Source organism: Miniopterus schreibersii, assembly GCF_964146895.1.
Source record: "Miniopterus schreibersii genome assembly, chromosome: 1".
NCBI lineage: Eukaryota > Metazoa > Chordata > Mammalia > Chiroptera > Miniopteridae > Miniopterus > Miniopterus schreibersii.
This window is the reverse complement of record NC_138101.1, coordinates 56,686,108-56,707,327: the sequence shown is the minus strand read 5'-3', so window position 1 is coordinate 56,707,327 and position 21,220 is coordinate 56,686,108. Positions and strand designations below refer to the sequence as shown.

General features: G+C 37.5%; 1 protein-coding gene and 1 pseudogene across 5 annotated transcripts in view; one reads left to right on the top strand and one right to left on the bottom strand.

The window, feature by feature from the left end:
* SMARCAD1 (SNF2 related chromatin remodeling ATPase with DExD box 1) overlaps positions 1–19,720 on the bottom strand; it is an 80,581-nt gene extending 60,861 nt beyond the window's left edge. Inside the window, exons 1-3 of one of the 4 annotated variants that reach the window (XM_081160296.1) lie at positions 19,631–19,720; positions 18,797–19,036; positions 2,391–2,568 (exon numbers count right to left, since the gene is read on the bottom strand). In XM_081160296.1, the coding sequence (XP_081016422.1) occupies positions 2,391–2,568; positions 18,797–18,986 (368 nt within the window). In that variant the 5' untranslated portion in view covers positions 18,987–19,036; positions 19,631–19,720. Of the gene's footprint in view, positions 1–2,390; positions 2,569–18,792; positions 19,037–19,324 lie in introns of those variants that run through there. The other 3 variants (XM_081160297.1, XM_081160295.1, XM_081160298.1) reach the window with 3 other exon arrangements.
* LOC308568018 (glutaredoxin-1-like) lies at positions 15,233–15,758 on the top strand (annotated as a pseudogene). The gene has a single exon. The product of its transcript is annotated as a glutaredoxin-1-like (transcript).
* Positions 19,721–21,220: the final 1,500 nt, after the last annotated feature.

The window sequence follows — 21,220 nt, the reverse complement described above, 5'->3', positions numbered from 1 at the left end:
AAAGACTTGATCTCCTTAATAAGATCCTTAAAAAGGAGGAGAGGAGGAGAGTGGACTGTTTATGATGAAGAGAGAGTTAAGAGTCATAACATACATTCAAATGCAGTGGATGTTCCTTGTTGGGATCCTAGTATGAAAAACCAGCTATAAAGCACATCAAATCTGAACATAAACTGGGAATGATAGTAGAGAATTATTCATTGATAGCAATATTGGTTTTTTGGGAGGAGGGGGATGCATAACCAAGTATTAAAAGAAGAAATGTTGGAATGTCTAATTTATGTTAACATAGGTCATAGCCAATAATATCAGTGATTTTGAACTGGTGTGCCACAAGAATTTTTAAAACATGCAATACCTGAGTAGTTAGTTAGGGGCACTGACCTCTTCTCCCTTAGATTGTCAAATAAGAAAATGGCAACAACCAACCCAAAAGCAGCTACCCGGTGTGAATGAATCAAAATTATACTTTTTTTTTGTCAGATCAGCAAAAAATAAATATATTTTTTGGTGTGCTGCAGAATTTTAGTAATTAGTTTGTGTGTGCCATGAGGTGAAAAAGGTTGAAAAATGCCAATAATAATAAATGAAACCAACAGAAAAAAGTATTAATTGTTAAATCTAAATCCAAGAAATCTCTTTTTTCCAGCTATACTAGTGTCCCTTGGTGATTTCATCTACTCACATAGCTTTAAATATCAAATCTTTATTCCAGAAGGAGACTTGACTTGGGGTGGTGAACACACAATATAGGGTACAAATTATACAGGTTTCAGGAATTGTGCACTTGAAACCTGTATAATTTTGTTAACCACTGTCACCCCATTAAATTCAATAAAAAGGAAAAAGAAAATCTGTATTCTGACAACTCCTAAAATTAGGTACATAACCTAGATTTTCCCCAGAATTCAAATGTCACATTCAACTGCCTACTTTACATCTCTACTTATATATCTAAGAGTCTTCTCAATCACAGCATATTCAAGGCTGCATGTTGCCCTAGCCAGTTTGGCTCAGTGGTCAGAGCATCGGCCTAAGGACTGACGGGTCCCAGTTCAATTCTGGCCAAGGACACATCACTCAGTCGCAGACTCAATCCCTGACCCTGGTCAGGATGCGTGCGGAGGGCAACCAACCGATGTGTCTTTCTCACACTGATGTTTCTCTCTCTCTCTTGCCCCCCTCTTTCCCTCCCTCCCTCTCTCCTTCCCTTCCACTCTCTCTGAAAAGCAGTGGAAAAAATATCCTTGGGTTAGGGTTAAAAAAAAACAAAAAAACAAAAAAACTGCATCTTTCCTTTAAAAGGAGCTCCTCCACCACACCCCAAACAGTTTTCTTATCTCAATTAATTGTAACTCTATTCTTCTACTTGCTCAGGCCAAAACTCTTCAGGCCATCCTTGACTCCTTTCTCTTCTACCCCACATGAAATTCATCAAAAATCTCTGCTCTACCTTCAAAATATATGCAGAATCTCACTACTTTTCATCATTTCCACAAGTACTAGCCTGGTCTAAACCTCCATCATCTCTTGCCTGGATTATTAAAAACAATATTCATGTTTCTACTACTGCTCCCCTACAGCCTTAAAGCCCTTTCAAACATAAAAGTCAGATAATTTTACTCCTCTGCTCAATTAGCTTCCCATCTCATCTAGAATAAAAGCCAAATAGCCCAAAGGCTTAACATGGTTAAGCCCCTCCTCTACTCCTTATGACCTCAGGATCTTCACTCAGCATCATTTGCCCCCTACTTTCCTCAGAAATTCCAGGCATGAAACCACTTCAGGGTCACTGAGCAGGCGATTCCCAAGGCCTGGAATACACCCTCCTCCCCCTTCCACAGGTTTCACTTTCTGATCCCCCTGGGTCCTTGCTCAGCTACTATCTTCTCAATGAAGCCTTTTACTATCTGCGCTCTTAAGAAGCCATGCACACACCCCTGGTCCTGAACTCCCTATTTTCTTGCCCTTTATGCCCCCAATATCTATTATTTGACATACAGCATTTTTCATGTTTATCATTTTTCTACCTGACTACACTAGAAACTCCATGCTACCCCACAGAATACGCCCAAGAAATGTTTTGACTCTGGGACTCAAGAACAAATTATAAAGCAGTTATAAATGAACAAAGGTATTTATTAAAATAATTCTTCTATCTAGGGATAGCTTTAAAAAATTAAATACCTGCTCTCACTAAACTTACTGGAAATCACTGTTACCCAGAAACACACATACACACACAACCTCTGTACGTTTCTAAGTTAGAAAAAAATAACCAAGATATAGTAGGAAAAAGGCAAAAAAGAGAAAATATTTAAAATTAAGTAACTTTTTCTTTAAAAAATCTCTTACATATGCAACTATAATGAATCTATTAAGCTGCTTACACTATAATCACTGTGTCTTTGTTGAATTTTGTCTCTTGAGCTGTACTGGAGCAGTTTGGAGAAACAATATCTTCACTATCAGAAGACAAATCTATATACTGTATTCCTCCTTGATTCTTGAAATACGATATACTTGGTTTTCTTTCATTTACTGTAGTTTCTGGAACACTAGAATCTTCTGCAAAAGAAAAAAAAGAGAAAGGTATTTTGAGCAACTTAAAAATAAAACAAGTTTTTGATAATTAGAATCACGAGCTAAATATCTTTAACTTCATTCACTGCTTCCATTGTAAAACCAAAAATTTCTACCACTTTTTAAAGAAAAAAATTACTGATCAACCAGAACTAGTGTTAAATGGATTTCCATTCACAGGTGATTTACTAGCAAGACCCTAGTGAAAACTGCAAAACCAGTTTGTGTTTTATATTCTAATCCTTTTCTCTGTGCTTTTATTTCCTAGTTCAGGTCTTACCTAAGAGAACATGGACACTAAAGCCTAAAAGACTTAAATTTCAATCCTGTCTCTTAAGTCAAATTACTTAATTCTTTAAGCCTCAGTGTCCTCATCTGTAAAATAAAGATGCTTAATAATCACAGGGCTAACTTACACATAAAGTCAGACATTAAGCATTTAGTTCAGTATTGGCACACAGCCAGTCTCCAATAATCATTATGTCTTATGGTGGTGTTATGGGCTAAATTATGTTCCCTCTAAAATTCATGTTTCAGGTCCAAACCACAATACTTCAGAATGTAATGTATTTGGTGACAGGGCCTTCAAAGAGGTGACTGAATTAAAATGAGGCCATTAGGGTGGAGCCCTAATCAAATATAACTGATGTCCTCATTAAGAGACAGACACTAAAGATGTCCTTATACAGAAGGGAGGCCTTATGAGGTCACAGCAAGAAGGTAGCCATCTGCAAGCCAATGAGAAAGGCCTCAAAAGAAACTAAATCTGCCAACACTTTGATCTTGGGCTTCTTGCCTCCAGACCTATGGGAAAATAAGTGTCTATTGTTTAAGTCACCCAGTTTGTTATGGCAGCCCTCACAAACTAAAAATGTTGGCATTATCTGTCCAAAACAAGTGAGTCCTTCTATCAAGGTCTCCTCTCTCCAAGGGCTGAGTTCTAAAATTATTTTCCCTTCTCCCAGCAAAACCCCCATTCTCCCTTATATATTCAAGGAGGAAGAGATTAGATTTAAGGAATTCACATTAAAGTAAAAGTAGTCAGTTCCTTAGTCTAGTGAACATATTTTAAAAAACAATGTCCAGACAACTCTTTAGTTCAAAGGTATTGATTTAAAAAACAATAGTTACCTGTTGTGGAATTGTGCACCTGAAACCTGTATAATTTTGTTAACCAGAATCACCCAAATACATTCAAGAAAAGGGAAAAAAAAATAGCTACCATTATCTACTTTGTAGGTGAATTTCAAGTTCTCAAGTGAAACATTTTTAATCCTCCAGCAGCCCCTAGGGCACACAATACACCACCATTTTATAGATAAACCCAGGCTGAGAGAAAGCAACTTGTTCAGTCATATAGGAGAAAGCAGATCTGAAATCCAAGCCCAAAATCCTAAATCTTTACACTCTAATAAAACTCTTGGCCTCCCTGAACGGCACTAAAACTAGAACATTTCTTTACTTCTTACAGTGAAGTCCTTTCAACACCATTAAAAAGCAAATCAACCCTAACCAGTGTGGCTCAGTTGGTTGAGGCGTCATCCCATACACTGAAAGATCGTGGGAGCGAGTCCTGGTCAGGGCATCTGCCCAGGTTGTGGGTTGGATCTCCAGTTGGGGTGTGTATGGGAGGCAACTGATAGACGTGTGTTGTGTGTGTATGTCTCTCTCTCTCCCCTCTTTCCTCTCTCTCTAAAATCAATAAAAGCATGTCTTCAAGTAAGGATTAAAAAAAATTATACATGTATATAATAAAAGTCAAATCATATTTTTCCAAAAGAACAATTTTATAAATGTTTGAGTGTGCCCTGGGCTAAGAACTCTGCATTGAAACAAATCATAGCAGTGTTAACTGTCATAAATATGAAGACATTTACAAATTCTATTTATTATGTAAAGCAATAAAATTACAGTCCAACTCCTGTAAAATAACTATAAAGGTACTATGGATTATGCTTTCACAAAGTGTTCCTGGTATATCACAAATTGTACATAAAACTAAAAATTTAGATCTTCAATGTATCACAAATTTGACCTAAAGCTAATGCGTATCACCTGAACACTTCAATGATAGTGTTCTGCTTTTTGTATTTTAAAAGGGCTTAGGGCAAAATGATTTGGATTGTCTTTTCTTCAAAAAGTCTCTTTATATATAAAGTGAAGAATACTCTTTTCAAGGTTAGTCATTTAAATGCATAAGTGTTTGGGGGTCTAAAAATTCTGTATTAGGAAAACTAGTTTCTTGAACTTAATTCTATATTCATCTTTTCTTTGATTTTTCTCTCATTTTATACAGATTATAGTAAAAAATATAGGAAGACATACCAATTTTTAAAACTAATGTTAAATATGCTGTTAACCAGACAGAAAAAAAAAGGAAAAGTGGCTTATCTCCATCACGTACTCAATTACTTAGAGCTTTTACTGGATAGAGTTTTTACTGGATATATAATATATACCTTCAAAATATATACATTAAGCATGTATACTGCACTACACCAAGTGGCATTCAGAGAAAGTAGTGTGATAATATGGGGGTTGAGGAAAGATTATAGTATAACAGCATTTCTCAAATTCAGGACCCCTCTGTGCTCTTAAAAATTAAAGGCTCCAAAGAGTTTTCGTTTATGTTGGTCATATCTATGATATTTATATTAGAGAATAGAAACTGGAAAATGTTTAAATATTTATTTATTAAACAAATTCTTTACACATTAACAAATATTTTTATGAAAACTATTCTCTCCTCTTCTCTCACCAAATTTAGTGAGAAGAGAGCAGAATTGTTTTACATTTGTGAAAATCTCTGGTTTAATAGAGGAATGCTAGATTTTCTTATGTTTCTGCCATTAATCTTCTGTAGTACACTGTTTTTGTTTAGGTTTATGAAGAAAATCATACCTCATACAATTATATAACTAGAGAAAGGAGGAGTATTTTCGTAGCCTTTTTACATTACCATAGATGGTCCTCTTTGATACCAGGCCCAAATTTAACAGGTTTTAGTTTTTTTAAAGGTTAATTGCAGTCTGGAATCAGAAACCATATGAATAAACTTTTGCATATGTTACATTAAAACCCATTGGTCTACATTGTACTTTAATAGACCTTTAACCCCTACATTATTTTGTAACACTGCATGCATTGGTAATTTGGAAAATATTGGGTTCATTCCCTGATTGATTAATGAAGATCTTCTAAATGTTGACATATTTCATGATATTTTATTTAAAAATTAGATTATTAATATCACCACTGATCTCTAAATATCTATAGAGATTGTCAAACTCAAAATCGTGGATACTAGTTTTCCAAAATCCAGACTTTCCTTTAAAAACTAGAATTTTATCACTAGCAGTAAATACTGTCATTTATCTTCCTTGATATTGCTGTTTATTTTTGAGAAAATCTGCTAAATACCAAAGTTTGCATAACTATAGTTTGTTGGCCAATCATCCTTTCAGGTAAAAATGGTGTTCTGTGAAAAAAATGACAAATTCAGTTCACAACTCAAAGCACTCACTCACATGCTTCCCCTTGAAATAACCATTGTATTTAGGTAAGCAGCAAGGGTAATTCATATTTTGTTTCACAAAATGTTATAAAAGTACCTACTGATAAGTTGAGGTTTACTGAAATTAATAATTTTTACTGTTTTATCAAGAACATTCTTAAGTAAAACTGGAATGTTAAAAAATTTAAGAACACAATGACTACTAGAACAGTTTGGAGTCTCGGTCTTGATTTGTGCTAAGGCACCAGCAGTTTTACCTACAAGTACTTTTGCACAATCAGTGCACATATCGACACTGTCAAAAAGGCAAGTAATGTTTTACCATTATGAAAACAGTTTTGAACTGAAGGTGCCCAAAGATTCACAGACCACACTTTGAAAACTAATGGGATACAGTAAAAGCTTGTTTACATAAAATATCAACTTTCCAAAATAGTCAATAATCTAGAATTAGAATACTACTGAATGCTTAGATTTGTTTGGACTATTTTTGAAAATAAGCAACAGCAAAAATAGCTATGATATTCCAGATACAATGCTTTTTGACCCAAAGCAAACTAGCATTTTTAAGCAGCAGCACAAAAGAGACAAGGGTACCCACACACAAAATACAAAAATGAAGATAAGGTGAAAAGAAAAAACAATTATAAAGACACTGGATACTCTTCAATTCTGACATTTGCTGAATGCTTTCTGTGTTTAAGGCACTATACCAGGAAGTGGGGGATATGAAAGAGAAAAAAAGGCAAGTTACAGTTCAACTTGCCCTAAAGAAACTAATAACAGGAGCCAAGTAACCATGAAAACAAATAACTGTTATGAGACATAATCTGTAACATGAGAGAGGAAAAAACAAAATGCTATAGAAACATGAGGAAAAACTGTTTAGCCTGTCCTTTCATATAAAACAATTAAAAAGCCTATTATGCTTTAGGGATAGAGGATAATGATACTTTCTCATTACCAAAGGTAATGGGAACCTACATCATTAACATATGAAAGGAGACTCCAGGGTTCCAGGGGGGTAATTCCAAATGAAATTCCCCATAAATGGAGTGCACAAGAGAAGACAATCATACATTCCAAATTTTTCCAGTATGCTTACACCCATTCTCATATCTAAGTCTACCATGAAACAAAAGCATTTAAGCATGCCACTGATTTCACCTAAGTGGTGCAAGATCAAGGAACACTCAAAAACAAAACAAATCACTACAAGGAGATTATGAGTTCATACGGAAATAGTCTAAATCAATTTGATAATCCACAAATAAAGTGATTTCCCAAAGTAAAATGAAAACACATAAATCTCTATACCTATGTGCAGACTTAACAATAAGTGTGCTATTTTTTAAAAAAATATATCTTTATTGATTTCACAGAGAGGAAAGGAGAGGGAGAGAGACAGAAACATCAATGATGAGAGAGTCATTGATCGGCCGCCTCCTGCACACCCCCGAACGGGGATCGAGACCACAACCTGGACCTGTGCCCTGACAGGGAATCGAACCCCAATCACCTGAATCCCAGGTAGCTGCTCAACCGATGAGCTACGCCGGGCCAGGCAAAAGTGTGCTATTTTTGATATTCTAATTGTGTGTTGCTATACATGGTTCAATTCTTTAAAACCGCAAATGACTTTCAAGGCAGTTCCTTTAAAAACCAAGTAAAACACATCACATATTTGATCCTTTAAAAGAGTTATTACTAAAACAATAGATTGTAAAATTTGGACAGTCTTTAATCTGGATGTCAGTAGACAGGGAAATACCTTTAGCATCTTAGAAAAGATACATAAAACTATCTCTCTGATGAAAGCTCTAAAAACAAATAATACATTAAATATAAGATTGAAGAGTAGTTTCTAACATATTACTCTAAGAAAGAAGAGCATTTCAGGTTTAAGTCAAAAGAAAAGATAAATACAGAAAATGTAAAGGAAAAGAAAGTCTTGCTATTAGTATTGGACAAGGAAAAGTGTTAAACCTGAGAGGTAATTAATAACAAAATTTATATCTAAAATAAAAACATAACTGACATATGTCTCAACTACATACTAATAATGAAATACCTACACACTGCAGGATATATAAGCAAAAAATTTAACAGAGATAAGTATGAGGCTTTAACTCTCTTCTATAAGCTCTGAATAGAAAAGAGAGCACAAAAATACTTAAGATCTAGAACAGTGTCTTTCAAATATTTTTAATTGGAACCCACTGTGAGAGACTCATTTTAGATTATGACCCTAAACAAACTGTTAGACAGACACATATAACTGAAACAAAAGTTTCAAAGGCTTTATTATAAGTGATGATTTTCAGTTCATTGTACTCCATTAAAAAATTAGTTACATGTATTTAGTAAGGATCCAAGAAATTGACTTTATGATACATTTGTGATCCACAGTAAAAAAATATACATATAGATAATAAAACTCATCTATTAGTTGGCACACCATTATATCTATATTTAGATTATATTGTCTTCTTTTCAAGTACTCTTAGAAACATTACAGAAATTGTGTGTTAGATCACACAAAAAAAATCTCAGTAAATTCGAGAGAAGAAACACTGCAGACCACATTCTCTGTTCACAAAACAGTGATATTAGAAGTAAATGTCAATAAAGACATTAAAGCAAAATTTCAGTCACTTGGAAATTTAAAGAAATAAAAACCATAGGAACAACTTATTTGAAATTTCAGGTCAAAAAGGAAGGAAAAAAACAAAACTATATCAAAATTAACAATACATTGTATATGACATAAAACAAGAATTTAAATAATATGGTAGCCCTGGCCAGGTGGCTCAGTTGGTTGGAGCACTGTCCTGTACACCAAAAGGCTGCAGGTTTGATTCCCCAGTAAGGGCACATATCTAGGTTTCGGGTTCAGTCCCTAGTCGGGGCGCATACTGGAGACAAGCAAACGATGTTTCTTTCACTTCTCTCTCTCTCTCAAATCAATAAACTTATCCTGGGGTGAGGATAAATATAATAATGTGGTAAACTAATGTAAGATTAAAGAAATAGATTAACTGTTCACAGATGCAAATGGGAATTTAGACTCTAACTGTTCGGGTAGGCAGCTAGAAAGGTATCAGCTGGGAGAGGTTGGGAGAGGCAGCTGGAGCTTGAATGCGATATGTGAGAAAAAAGGAAAATAGACAAAGGAGGTGGAAGGCCCCTATGTGAGCAGGACAGATTCAGAGCCCCTTCAGGATGTGGTCTAACTAGTGGCATAACACCTAGATGAAGGAGCCTTATAGCTTAAAGATACATTTTTTTGAGACATGAGGGAAAGGGTGGCTTACTCCTTACCTAAGGGTGTTCCAGTGTAGGGGTATAACTCCTCTAAACTCCCAAATATTGGGGCACTCGGTTTGGCCTCAGCCAGTTGAGTTGCCCGCTCAGGTCCTATTTGAGTGTATTTCTTTCCTACAAATAAAACCTCAGCTGCTTTTGCTGCTATTTTTTGTCTGAATTCATTACTATAAGCAAGACAAGAACCACTGCTGACATAATGATGACATTTCAAATATAAGAAAAAAGATTTGTCAATAAATAGTTCTGAAACAATTGACTTGTAAATGCCAAATAAAGAGCAAAGGAAGAAACTGTGTCACCCTTTCTTTAGCCCTTATAATAAATTCCAAACGAGATTTAAGGTTAAAAATGTTAACACAAACCCAACTCATGTCCATTAGTTTAGCTATCAAAAAAACACACAACAAAGACCAACAGAAAATAACAAGTATTGGCAAGGATGTTAAGAAACTGGAATCCTGTGCACTGACGGTGGGAAAGTAAAATTGTACAGCTGCTGTGGAAAACATATGGTGGTATCTGACATGATCTAGTAATTCCATTTCTGGGAATATACCCCAAGTAAAAACAGGGTCTCAAAGATGTATTTGTACACTTATTTCAAAGCAGCATTAGCACCCGGCTGGTGTGGCTCAGTGGTTGAGCTTCAACCCATAAACCTGGAGGTTACAGTTCGATTCCCAGTCAGAGAACATGCCTGGGCTTCGGGCTCAATCCCCAGTAGGGGGTGTGCAGAAGGCTGCGATCAGTGATTCTCCCTCATCATTGATGTTTCTCTCTCTCTCCCTTCCTCTATCTGAAATCAGTAAAAACATATTAAAAAAAAAAAGGCAGCATTAGTCACAAGAGCCAAAAGTTGGAAGCAACACAAGTATCCATCCATGAATGAATGAATGAACAAAATTAGGGTATACATACAATGGAGTATTTTTCAGCCTTAAAAAGGAAATTCTGACATGCTACAACATGGATGAACCTTGAAGTCATTATGCAAACTGAAATAAGTCATTTACAAAAAGACAAATTCTGTATGATTCCACTTTTATGACGTACCTAGAGTAATCAAATTCACAGAGACAGAAAGTACAAGGGTAGCTGCCAGGGGTGGGGGGTAGGAGGTAACTGTTTAATGAGTACAGAGTTTCAGTTTTGCAAGATGAAGAGTTCTGAAGATTGGATGTACAATAATGTGAATGTACTTAACACTCCTTAAACTGTGCACTTAAAAATAATTAAGACTGTAAATTTTATGTTATGTATATTTTACTACAATTAAAATAAAGTTAACACAGTTGTGCTAGAAGGAAATATGGATAAAGTATTTATGTGGTAGTAGAGAATGCCTGTCTGTTCAGGACCTAATTCCAAAAGCCTTAAAGGAAAGAACAAACTGACGACATAAAAATATAAAATTTCTCTATGGGAAACAACAAACGGAATTAAAAGAAGAAAATTAAAAACTTATGAATCAGAAAAAGAGAAAAACAAAGGAACATAGAAAAAATCCAAATGGCTAACACACTGAAAACATACTTAATCTTAAAAATAAATACTAAAAATAAGCAATTTAATTGCCTACTGGCCTGTTAAGGATTAAAAAGATTCACAATATTTTAATGTAGTATTAAAACCCAGACATCTGAAAATCAAGCAGTACTCCGGTACGAACTGGTAAAACTTCCGTGTAGGGTAATCTGGCAATTACTAAAATATTTCTTTTATTTCCTAAATTCTGACATTTCCAGGAATTTTCCCACAAGACTGTACACATGCAAAAATATGAGTAAAAGGATGGTCACTACAGCATTTTTTGATAGCAAAAAACCCCGACAAAAACCCAAACCACCAATGTCCATTAATGTGAATCTACATGAACTACAATACAACTATATAGTAAGGCACTCTGTAGTCATTAAAAAAAAAAGAGGTATCGCATGTTTTACATGAACTGACATGAAAAGTGTAAATGCTCCCTTCATTACACAATGTGGTATCACTTAATTTTTTTTTTTTTAAGATTTTTTATTGCTTTTTAGAGAGAGAAAGGGAGATTGAGAAAGAGAAACATGGACGTGAGAGCAGAACATCAACTGGCTGCCTCCTACAGGCCCCCTACTGGGGATGGAGCCTGACACTGGGGATGGGGATGTGCCCTCACTGGAATGGAACCAGCAGCCTTTCAGTGCAGGGGACCATGCCCCACCTACTGAGCCACAACTGCCAGGGCTTATCATTTAATTTTTTGTAACATTTTGTTTTGAAGAAAACAACAGGCAAGCATGTAAAGTAAAAAGGATAGAAGGAAAACACAAACAAAAAAATGTAGATTTTAAATGTACTTAAGATTTTTACTTCACTATGAGTACTCATATTTCTATTAGAACAATTCAGCACTAAATCTTTTACCAAGTACTAATTTTCAATTAACACTAGCAGACATTAAGAAGCCAGAATGACTGTACAAAAACATAGAGATGATTCACATTTTGGATAAACTCACCTGAAAAAGACTGAGTTAAGACCCAAAAGTTACAGAATCATGATGCCAAAATGATATATTCTGTGTCATTCAAGGGGTCATATCCATTTTACTGTTTGCAGGGACTTCTGAGAACATCTAGGCAAAGGAATTGAAGTCCAACACCACTGATGTACTCAAGATCATATACTCTGTATGTGGCAAAGCAGTGCTCTCTGGAAATCTTTTTGATAACTGATATAATTTTAAATTTTTTTCTCACTTATTAACAACTATTACTTTCAACAGGACAAGCACACTGACATGGCAACCACTTTAGAAGACATTTATGTCACCAAGAAAAGAAATCATCAAGCATATACTAAAACTTTCCTTAATTACAACCTCAAAATAATCTATGAATCTATTTCCTTCACACCTCTCCCCACCTCAGGTAAAATTTCTCTACAAATATACTCAATTTTCAACAACTCTGAAACATGTTTTCTTGACATTGCTTCCCTGTGAAGCTGTTTCTCTTTCCCTTCATAAAGAGTAGTCATCTCCTTATCTTTGTACTGAAACAAAGGTCAACAGTAACTTTTTTGTAACCTTCACCTGAGGACATTTTTTCCATTGCTTTCCAGAGAGTGAAAGGGAGGGAGGGAAGGAGGGGGAGAAAGAGAGACAGAAACCTCTATATGAGAGATACAGCGACTGGTTGCCCCGCCTGCACACTTGCTCCAAGGGGGGCAAACCCACAACCGGGGTACATGCCCTTGACTATGTGCCCCTGACCAGGGAATCAAACCCAAGGCCCTCCAGGCTTGGGCCAACACTCTAACCACTAAGCCACACCAGCCAGGGCTTTTTTTTTTTTTTTCATTTACCAATTTTTTAGAGAAAAAGATAGAGAAACATTGACTTGTTCCATTTCTTTATGCATTCATTGGTTGATTCTTATATGTGCCCTGACCAGGGATCAAACCTGCACCTTTGGCATATCAGGACAATGCTCTAACTGAGCTACCAAGCCAGGGCAACAGTAACTTTTAATTTCCAAGAAAAGTGGTCAGTTCCTATTCAACCTGACTTCTCTACATTTGATACTGTTCACTATACACCAAATGGTGAACTCTTCTTTCTTGAGCTTCCAGGATACTATCATTTCTATGACTATTCTAGTCATCCTTTACATCTATCATTAGTTTTCCATCCTTTAATCATCATTAAATGTTAATGTTTCTCACTATACACCTTGCTAAGGACATTTTTTGTTAACTACAACTATGATTCCTAAGTTGACTTCTCAGGCTCCAAACTCTGATGCACATCCTTCCATTAAACCCCTTTACTGAAATATGAAGTAACTCAAATTCAACATGTTTTGGTATCATCCTCCTAAATGTACTGCCTAATTCAGTTGATAGCGTCAATCACCCAGCTGTTTAAACAAGGAAGATTTATCTTTAAACTTTGCCAAATGCCATAAAATACATGCCATATAAAACTTCCCTGAATTGCCCTCTATCATCCCTACTGTCATTTCCCTACATTTAGGCCTCAAATGCAATAGCTTCATTGTCTTCTCATATTGAAATGCTCTCTAGTCTGTACCAAATGTCAGTGCTCCCTTCACAACATGTAAATGCCCCTAAAAACCCAGCAGTTTATATTTCCCTTTTCAGCTTCATCTATATTGCCCTAAACGTCCTCTTCCATAACCTCCCCCTTCCCATAAACACGGCACAGACTCTTTAAGGCAACATATATTTTCATCCCTTGTTCACTGAATTAAATGATTCATTGGTTAGGGACCACTCAAAGTAATCCATCTGTGACTTTTCCTGATCCTCCCAGGAAGAATGAACGATCATTTGTGAACTGGATTGTAATCCTACACTGCTTAATATCATCCCGTGAGCTACCATATTGTACTATTTTAGCTATATATATTTACATGTCCTTTTCCCTTGGTGCTCCTTGAGGATCACAGTCTAGTAAGAGAGACACAAATACATAACGTTAGGTAGTGATAAATACATAAAGTTGGGGGTGGAAGGGAGTTGTTACTTAGAGAGAGTGATTAAGGGAAGGCCTTCTAAAAAGGGTAACATTTCACTAAGCCCTAAAGAAGAAGCTGAGAGTCACATGCAAATATTAACAGGGCCTTGGAAACAGAAGGAGGAAAGACTGAACCATGCTTGGTATTGTCAAGAAACGATGTGGCTGTGTCACAGTAACTGAAGGAGAGTAAGAAATAAAACCTTAACTCAAATTAGGTAACAAGATTAGCTGAAAGAGTAATTATAGGTGATTTTTTAAAATTTCCACCCTATACGCTGACTTAGACCCTAACACTCTACTGTAAATAAACAAATATAGCAGTATCCTACAATGGCAGAATATGAAGTTACCATAAAGGAAGGTAAATGTTCATATCTCACTAATAATTACCCAATCTCATATCCAATCCTGATCTTAAACCTAACTTTGGTATCTTGTCCTCTCCATGGTCCATACACTTAATTCATTATCTGCATCCCCCATGCTAAGTTGGCTTTGGTCTACTCCAAAATGCTGGTCTGGGACAAGACTTTGATTCTTAATTTTTAAAGGCATGCTCAATGGCTTACAATAGGTACTTCATACCTATTCTGATATACAAAACCATTTTTTTCAATGACCTAAACTAAAATTTTTATCATTCATTTATATCATTCCTACCAGCAATCTAGTTTTAAAACCCTGCCCTTTCTTTCTTTGAAAACTCTCACTTTCTTTCTTCCCCATTTCTACTGCCATCACTAAATTTGGATTATAAAAGCTTCCTAAAGGATTTCTCTCTCTTCAAAACCTACCCTCTAAAAACATATAGTACTCACAACTATTAGACTGACTTTTTTACTGAACAACTTTCTTTCATCATTTTACTCTTCTACTTAAAAAGTCTTTAATGGGTCCCTAGTATCTTAAGGTAAAGTAAAAACTTAGCCTTAGTTTTCAAGATTCTTCGAAATTCACGGTACCACTTATATTAATCTCTTCTTAAAGCAAAGCTCTATCTCTATTCCTAATGGGATGAAATCTCACCATTCCCAGAACAAACTTAATTTTCATATTTTCCAGTGTCATCAAGGCTGACCACATGATTCCTAAAGATAATCTCAGTTTCTCAGATGTACCAAAAAAAGAAGTCCAATAAAAAGGAGTGGTCTCCTCAGACAGAAAAAAAGAACAGAAAAGCATCTTCTGATTAGAAAAGGCAATTAAGGATTTTACATTACTAACAAATAACTATAACATCCCATTGAGTTCCAGTTTAAAAAGTACTTTTATTTTACATACCAAAAAATTGTGGGATCTCAGATTTTAAGTGACTTGCCCAATGTCCCATTTAAAATTATGAACAGAGGCTCTTACTCCCGAGCAATACCTGCAGTGGAGGACCCTCCCCAGGAGCAGCAGCCTGTCAGCATGGCTCAGGAGTTTGTGAACTGCAACATCCAGCCTGGGAAGGTGGTGGTGTTCATCAAGCCCACCTGCCCCTACTGCATACGGACCCAAGAGCTCCTCAGCCAGTTCTCCTTTAAACAAGGGGCTTTGAAGTTTGTCGACATCACAGCCACCAAGGACACAGACAAGATTCAAGATTATTTGCAACAGCTCACGGGAGCCAGAACAGTACCTTGAGTCTTTATTGGTAAAGAGTGTATAGGTGGATGCACTGATCTAATAAATATGCATGAAAAAGGGGAACTGTTGGTGGCCTAAAGCAAATTGGAGCTCTACAGTAATTACAGAGCAGACCACAGGCTATCTCCCTTGAGAGCTGGATGACATTGCGAATGATGGCAGCGCTTCCTGGTGGATGGATGTGGAGCTACCTTTACCCAGCTACAACGACTGTTTACTTAATATTCTGATCTATCTAAACCAAAAAATGGGGGGGGGGGTTCTCGGCAAAAACAGGCTTTTCTTCTCCAGACTCTATTAAAAGTGGACCTACTTGCCACAAACCACAGGTCTGAGAAGGTTGATGGACATCTTGGGTTTCTTCCAGACTGGTCCTTGGGTTCCAATAGACCCTGACAAGTTATGGCTCAGGATTTCCTCAATGACCCCCAAAATTCTCTTTTGCACGTGGTTTTCTAACTGTTCTTCATGTGCCAGGACTCCTCTATATCTTAAGCCAGTGTTTCCCAACCTAGTTTATCCCAGGTCCCCTACAATGAATTGATAGTTAATTTTATGCTACTGACTAAAAATTTTGTTAAGTTTGAATTTATAGAGGTTGTATTATGAAATCAATAGGTATTCTGAATGTGCTTTTTCAAACTACCTGTGTCTCTCCCATCCTATCTTGAGAATCATTGCTCTAAAGCAGTGTTTTTAACCTTGGAAACACATACAGCTCATAGGAAATGCTCAACAGTTCTGGGAAGGGCCTGAGGATCCAATTTTAGAAACACCACATGAAAAGTCAAGCACAGTGGGCCTTAACTTGGTGCTATAGGGCTCGGAGGTGCACGTGCAGATGCTGTGATCATGTGGCAACACTGTTAAGGGAGATGACTGTCCAGGTACACCTGAACAAGGGTGTATTGATTTGTTTAGATTATAAACAAAAGTTAAACACAAATTCAAAGCATTATCATAAAAAACTTGCAACCTCCTCCCTCAAGAATGTCTGTGAAAGTAGCCGAATTTGAGAAACACTGTCTTAAATGATTTTCTCTCCTTTTATCCCTCACTCTACGAAAACTCAAGAACCCCTCATTATGAAGTTTGTTCTAGAATTGCAAGATTAAGTTAATTTCCTTTTGCAGTCTCTAGTGTGAAAGGTTAATTTCTTCTGTAATAAAGAAGCAATCATAGATAACAGTGATTTTTTTGGTTCGCTCTTTTCTATGCTCTCAGGTCCTTAAGGAATGATCTGAATGTGAACACATCAATTTGAAGCTCTATCCATGTTTGTCCCCTGCCATTATGAATAAAGGCACATGCTACTGCCCTTAAAGAAAATAAAATAAAATAATAAAATAAAATAAAATATAAAATAATAAAATAAAATAATAAAATAAAATAAAATAATAAAATAAAATAATGAACAGAGGAAGCTTCTAAGGCACTCGAAATTCCATGCCTACAACCTCCCTGCCCTAACTATATAAGAAACAGATTAATGTATTTACTGTTAAAATAGTAAAGTACCTGATGTTTAGACGTTAACTAAATCATGTTATGCAAATCAAATTATCTGCTGAAAGGATAAACACAGGGATATCACTCCTGTGCTTAAAAATCCTTCAGTGCTTCCCCACAGAATTCAGAAAAGTTCAAAGCTCTTCAGACAAACAAAGCCTTTCAAACTCTCCTAACTACTATTAATCCAAGAAACCAAATCCCACCATGTTCCATTTACACTACAGTATTTAAAAATATTATTCCAATAACTTGTAGGGACTCTGCCATCATTGTTACATTTAAATAGAAGAGTAGCAAACAAAAGAGAGATACCAAGGGTTAAGACATATATATTAATAATCTTGTCAGGGCCACATTAATTTCAAAACTGCTTGTGAAATACCGAGTGTTACATTTAAAAGGGGATCACTGGAATAAACATTAAAATAAAACTTCAAATATCCCTTTCACCCTCAATTAGATTGCTTGGCTCTGGTCAGTGTGGCTCAGTGGTTAGAGAGTTGGCCTGAGCACCAACGGGTCTCAGGTTGGATTCCTGGTCAAGGGCACGTACCTGGGCTGCAGGTTAGATCCTCAGCCCCAGTTCGGGGTTTGTTCGAGAAGCAACCAATAGATGTGTGTGTCTCTCTCTCTCCCCCTCCTTCCCGCTCTCTCTAAAAATCAGGAAAAGACTGCTGAATCTCAGAAGGGGGGTGGGGAGCAGAAGGAGATTAACCAAAGAACTTACATACATATATGCATAACCTATGGACACAGACAATAGTGCAATGAAGGCTTGGGTGGGGGTGGGGTGCAGAGGGGTCACTGGGGGGAAAAAGGGGCACATCTGTAATTCTTTCAACAATAAAGATAAATTTTTAAAAAATTCATACTAATGTAAAAACAGAAAAAAAATTCAATGGAAAAAAATATCCTTGCGTGAGGATTAACAAAAAAAGGAAAAAAGAAAAAGAAGAATTAGATTGCTTGGATTTGAGTTCTGATTCTATCTACTTCCTAATAATTTAACCTCCCTGGGTCTCATTCTGCAGAATGTGGATATCTCAGGACTGTTGTGCCAGTTAAACGAGAGAACGTGAAGCACTAAGCACTGTGTCTAAACATAGCAAGAATTCAAATATATTCTAATTTTTAACTGTTCGAAGAACATAGATTAAAATGGAAATGCTAATTTGGGCCTTCTTCTCAAACCCTACTCTCCCTGACAGCCTGCTAGAGGTTAAAAACGGTTCATTCACCATGAGGAATACCAATAATTCTTCTGCACTCGTGATCTCCAGGAAGTCAAGTAGTGGCAAAATCTGAATGTGATCTGATCTTCTTCATTTGTTCCTACTGGCTGTCTTCAGGCACCTGGAATAAAGTCTAGCTCATAGTAGGCGATCAATATTTTTTGGAGAAATACTGGAATCAGTGTAAACGTCTGGCCAAATAACTAGTTGATTCATAGGACTGAACTAAATTCTTACTTCAACTTCCATCACTGGGCCATATTCCAAGAACTCATATAAAAGTGAAGCAGTTATGGATGGACGCTCAGTTGGAGGTACATGGTGTCTATGGCAGTCCCAAAACTGTATTCAAAAGGGCACAGTGAAAGACAATGCATTAACATGACATCAAGAATAAAAATTAGAATCTCTTATGCCTTTCATCTTTTAAAAATATTTCCTGATGTCCCATCCATCTGTAACATTAAAACTCACCTGTTTTTTCAGTGATATCTGAATCAGGGCTCCCTGCCCTGCTAACTTCCCCTTCAGCATTCTCCTCTTCAGCACTAAGAGAAATTGGTGAAGACGGGCCAGGCTGGGAGGGCTGAGGGGTTGCTTCGGGTGCTTCCTCAATCTTACTTCTTTTTTCAAAACGAAAACGGTCCAGGTTGAAAAGATTCATATTGATAGAAACCACCACCCTGTGGGATTGGGAGTTCTAAGTGAACTTATCTGCAGGGAGAAAATATAAAGAGAGAGAGGCCATGAAAACAATATAAAATACAAAGCCATAGCAGTTCATTCCCAAGGCTATTAAGAGACCGCAGATGTGCCAGTGGCTCGGGATGACTATTATGGCTGCGCTTCATTGTTAGGCCACAACGATGAGAAGGTGGCCAGAGGTATCTTTCTAAAATCTCTCCATTGCTCTTTTCACTCCCCTTCGCTCCCCACCCCCCACCCCCCCACACACACCCCTCCTTCCTCAAACCACAAGCTGACCCTCGTGCAACCTCTTACCCCAGCACGCGCGGGCACGTTCCCCACGCCAACCCCCCTGCGAGCCGCGCGCCCGCCCACAGCGAGAGGCTCACAGCACCGCGGAGGGGCCAGCCTGGAGAAAGGACGTGCCAGGGCCCGCGCCTCGACACTGCGGGGACACAAAGGGGCCAAAGAAGGGGAGCGGCGGAGGCCGTGCTGGCGGGCACCCGCCCGGAAGTTGACGCGGCGCGAACCCAGCTGAGAGGAAGCTGATAGGCTCGCGCGAACACAGGGAAGGTTCCGAGGCGGGGAGTGCGCCGCGGCATCTCTTTCATGCCCACTCACTCGTTCGCTCTCTTTCTCGCTTTCTTCCTTCCTTCCGCACTTCCAGTCTTGCGGTCTCGGTGCGATGGAACAAAGGTTGGAAAGAAAAAAAAATGATAATTCCTGACGTGGGCGACGGGAGCCCGGCCGGGACCTTCCAAAATAGCACGGAGAAAGCCAACCAGCGCCTAGTGATGACGCAACACGCAGCCCAGGCTCTTCTTTTTCCCTAGCGACGCGCGGGCGGAAAATGGTTGGGCGCGCGCTGTTGTCATGGTAACTCGTATCTTGCCTTTCTGCCTGGGAAGAGGGTTTATGGCCTGTTTCTCGGGTTGGCCAGAGAGCGGTTAAATAGAACAATAATAAATAGCACAACGACAATACATAGCATAACAATAATATATTATGCAGTGTTTGGTATGTTACAGTCTATATTTTGGGTAACATGTAGATAGTATGATAACAATATCATGCTAAATGTTTTATGTATATAATCGGAACTCTTATAAGAAGTCTGTTTTTACCAAATAAGGAACCTGAGGCCTGCAGATGTTAAGCGGTGAATTAGTAAGGAGTTAAAAACCCGGTAAGCTGAGCTTCAAAGCACACACAGTGCCTCTTCACTGTTGGCTGGCGTGTTCTTAGAGTGGAATATGACACTAACTCACCTATATATTTTTTATTTTATATCTTTATTGACTTCACAGAGAGGAAGGGAGAGAGAGAGAGAGAGAGAGAGAAACATCAATGATGAGAGTGGTGGATCAGCTGCCTCCTGCCCCCCCCCCCCCGTGGGGACCCAGCCCGCACCCTGGGCATGTGCCCTGACCCCAATAGAACCTGCATCTCCTGGGTCCTAAGTTGATGCTCATCCTCTGAGCCATGCTGTGTGGCTAATTCACCTATCTGGATGGAAATATTGCCATAAGAATATTTACTCCTGTTGTTCATTAGACTACACGGGCAGTTTTCTGAGCTGTAATTTGATCCTCTGGTTAAAAAGGAATTACTACAAATCATTCATCTGCCAAATACATTGGTCATTGTAAACTTAAATTGGCATCCTGTTTTATAAATCAGTGTTTTGAATTGTAACACAAGCCCACAGATTTATCAAATGTGGGCACACAGAAAACAAGTGTTTGGACCCATAAAATTCAGTATCAAAGCCTGAAAAATTGAAATTTCACCCTGGCTAGGTGGCTCCGTTGGCGAGTCATCTGGTACACCAGAAGGAGGTGGATTCTGTTCCCCGTCAAGGCTCATGCACAGGGTGTGGGTTCCTTCCATCCCTGGTTGGGGGGCATATGGAAGGAAACCAATCAGTGTTTCTCTCTCACATTGATGTTTCTCTCCCTCTTTCTAAAATCAATGGATAAAAAAGAATATTTGCTTTATATTCAGATCTAACATTGAAAATGTATTCCACTAGGTAAATGACTTTGGAAAAATTATATATAACTTCTCCACCTTAGTTTCCCCATCGTTTAAATGTGGTTGGTGATGACTATTAGGACAGTTTTCTGCAACAGTCCTAACCCCTTGACGTTTTTGTACAGCTAGGCAAGAATCAAAGACCCACATACCATATATCTTAATATTTAAACGTTA